Source organism: Wasmannia auropunctata, unplaced genomic scaffold, assembly GCF_000956235.1.
Source record: "Wasmannia auropunctata unplaced genomic scaffold, wasmannia.A_1.0 LD336076.1, whole genome shotgun sequence".
Classification (NCBI taxonomy): Eukaryota; Metazoa; Arthropoda; class Insecta; order Hymenoptera; family Formicidae; genus Wasmannia; species Wasmannia auropunctata.
The window spans coordinates 5240409-5243536 of NW_012026814.1; the positions used below are offsets into that span (position 1 = coordinate 5240409).

At 45.1% G+C, this 3128-nt stretch overlaps 1 protein-coding gene across 1 annotated transcript; it reads left to right on the top strand.

Moving 5' to 3' along the window:
- The first annotated feature begins 19 nt into the window (after window positions 1-19).
- On the top strand, window positions 20-2434 carry LOC105449514 (RNA-directed DNA polymerase from mobile element jockey-like). Its single transcript, XM_011688770.1, has one exon. The coding sequence runs from the start codon at window positions 20-22 to the stop codon at window positions 2432-2434; it is 2415 nt and encodes an 804-aa protein (XP_011687072.1).
- The last annotated feature ends 694 nt before the right edge of the window (window positions 2435-3128 follow it).

Below are 3128 nucleotides of genomic sequence, written 5' to 3' on the forward strand. Positions count from 1 at the left end.
TGCTCTTCCGATCTCCGGAATGGACAGAATTGACAACTCTCTCATCCGCGCCCTTCCCAGTGGCCTGTCCTCAGTACTACTTGACATCATCAACTCTCTGTTTCAACAGGGAGTCTTTCCATCAACTTGGTTGCATTCATTTGTCTATCTTATCCCCAAACCTCAGGGCAAGGGCTTCCGCCCCATAGCGCTTACTTCATGTATTTTCAAGCTCGCAGAAAAAATGCTTCTCAACCGTTTACAATGGCTCATTAAAAACCAGGTGTTACTTCCCGAACACCAATTCGGCTTTCGCAGCTTTCGCTCCTGCCTGGATAATCTTACGATATTGACCGCGGACGTACAAGCGGGATTTCTGCAGCACAAGCACACTGCTGCGCTATTTGTTGATATAAAGTCTGCCTTTGATAACGTTCTTCCCAATCTGCTTTTGCAAGATCTAGCTTCTCTCAATATTCCTCCCTGCTCCCTGAAATTTATAGCAAATCTAATTTCATGTAGGAACGTTCAATTTGTAACGCAAGGAACACTACACCCTACGAGGATTTCGCGCAAGGGCACTCCTCAAGGCGCTGTTCTTAGCCCTACCTTGTTTAACTTATATCTCCGCAGAATATCCTCGACTCTCCATCCTGAAACCAAAATCATTCAGTTTGCAGATGATATAGTCTTATACTCTACATCATCGAATCCTAAGCTAGCTTTGCAGTCTATCCAGCATTCCCTGAAAAGAATGGGAGACTTCCTACTTCAACTGGGGCTTGAAATCTCACCGGAAAAAACGCAGTTTATGGTGTTCACGCGATCCCCAAAACCAATCTATTCGGATCTTGCAATTTCATACAGAAAAACCAAAATTAGCTCTTCTGACTCAGCTAAATTTCTCGGAGTTACTCTAGACCCGGGATTAACCGGGAAACTTCATCTGGAGCGCGTCAATAATAAAACACGCAAGGTTTCGCAAGTTTTATCTGCCCTTAGAGGAGTGTGGTGGGGATCTCCTCCCCAAATGCTCCTCAATGTATATCGAGCCCTGTGTAGAAGTGTTATGGAATATGCATGTCACATCTTTTGCCTTGGCGACTCGAAAGGGCGCCAGAAGCTTCAAATTACCCAAAACTCGGCAATTCGTACCTGTTTAGGCCTTCGAATATCTACACCTCTCAACATATTATTTGCTGAAGCACAGGAACCCCCCTTTAAACTCAGAGTGAGGCTTCTTGCGTATAAATACTTGCTTAAATCTCTCTCAATTACCGATCACCCGGTGGTCGAAAGACTTGAAAATCTTATGATCCTAACTGACTCCCCCGCTAAGCGTTCCTACGTAGCTAGTAACTTCCCTCTAATCTCAATCTTTCGACAACTACATCACCTCAAACAGCAAATCCATCATACGGTTATCCTGCCGAAGTTCAGCTACACCTTCGCCTCCATGTTTATTTCTCCAGAAATACTCTATTCCCCTGAAGAATTCTTAACTCGCCTGAACAATTCGTCTCCGGAGCTGGCACGAACCCTTTTCTTAGAAACTTTTCGGGAATTTATAGGACAGTCGACTATCTTTTACACGGACGGATCTAAAATAAATGAGAGCTCATGTGTGGGCGCGGCGTGGCACTCCCCTCTCCTTGGAATTGAACTTATGGATAGACTCTCTCACTATGCATCCATCTTCTCGGCAGAAGCATGGGCTATTTACAATGTAATTATTTCACTAAAGATTTACAATGTTTACGATGCAGTTATAGTGTTTGACTCAAAAAGCGTCTTACAGGCCCTAGAAGGGGCGTCATTATACAACAATAACTACCTGATTCCGCTCATCAAAGCTGAACTAGAGGAGGCAAGTCGCAATGGGATCCGAGTGCGCTTCATCTGGATCCCGTCTCATAAAGGCATTCCTGGAAATGAGAGGGCAGACATTCTCGCGAAAAAGGCCATTAAGGAAGGTAGGAACAACTTCTTCAAAGTTCCTCTTTCAGATCTCTTTACCATTCCTCGCAGAGAGCTAGACATAAGTTTCGACAACTATCTTAACTTTTGGGCGAACAGCAAGGGTATACAGTACTTTCAAAAGATTTATTGCAAGCAAAAAAAACCATGGTACTACTTCTTCAAACTGGATAGGCAGGCAGTAGTAACAACAATGAGAATTCGTTCAAATCATTATAATCTTAACGATAGTTTACATAGGAAAAATATTGTTGACAATCCGACCTGTACATGTGGTCACCTCTCACAAGACATTAATCACGTGATATTTGAATGTCCTGAAACCGCAGAACACTCCCATCCCTTAAAGAACTTTATCGCAAAAGTCAGCATTGGTGCCTTTCGTAGAAAAAACATTTTTGATGTACTCAAGAAACCTTCTACTCAGCTCTACCGTCTTATTATGTCTTTTTGCAAAGCATGCAAATTATACATTTGAATTTCCCGCTTAAGACTGCGCATGGCCGTACCCCTACTCCGACTCCTACTCCGATACCCCCCAACTCTACTCCCCCTTACTCTGGGCTTGTGCGTCCAACGGCCACTCGACATGACTCAGAATTGTCCATACCGACCATGTAACCCACATTTCGTTACATCTCGCACTTCCTACACAGTACAGATATCTCGAATACTACAGTTTCTGGCCGACTTAACTCTCAACTGAGAGCAGGCGCCATAATAAAAAGAAGAAGAAGAAGAAGTCAGTTGATCGACGAGCCGACGATTTCGCAGATCCACGAGCAATCCGTAATGCGCGAGAAAATCTGCCCCAATAATGGGCTTTGCCACGTCCGCGATCACAAACCGCCACACAAACGCGTGTGATCGGAGTCCGAGGTATAGTGTTAAAGTTTCTGTTCCGTATGTATGAATTACGGTGTCATTTGCTGCGGATAATTCGTAGGACGATCTCTGTCGTGGTCCGCGAACCATCCTCCGGGGATACACGCAGAGATCCGCGCCCGTGTCGATAAGAAAATTAATTTTTGTATCTATGTCCGTCACGAAAAGGCGACGCGTTTGATGGCCTCCGTCTTCCGTCGCCATCAACGAAGGGCCGTCGCGTTTCCCGACTGCTGCGCGGAGCAGGGCGCGTCGCACCGAGTAGCCTCTGGACCAAATCGCCAATG

What these genes read in the sequence shown, in the direction of transcription:
- LOC105449514 (XM_011688770.1), top strand. Translation starts at nt 20, where the DNA reads ATGGACAGAATTGACAACTCTCTCATCCGCGCCCTTCCCAGTGGCCTG.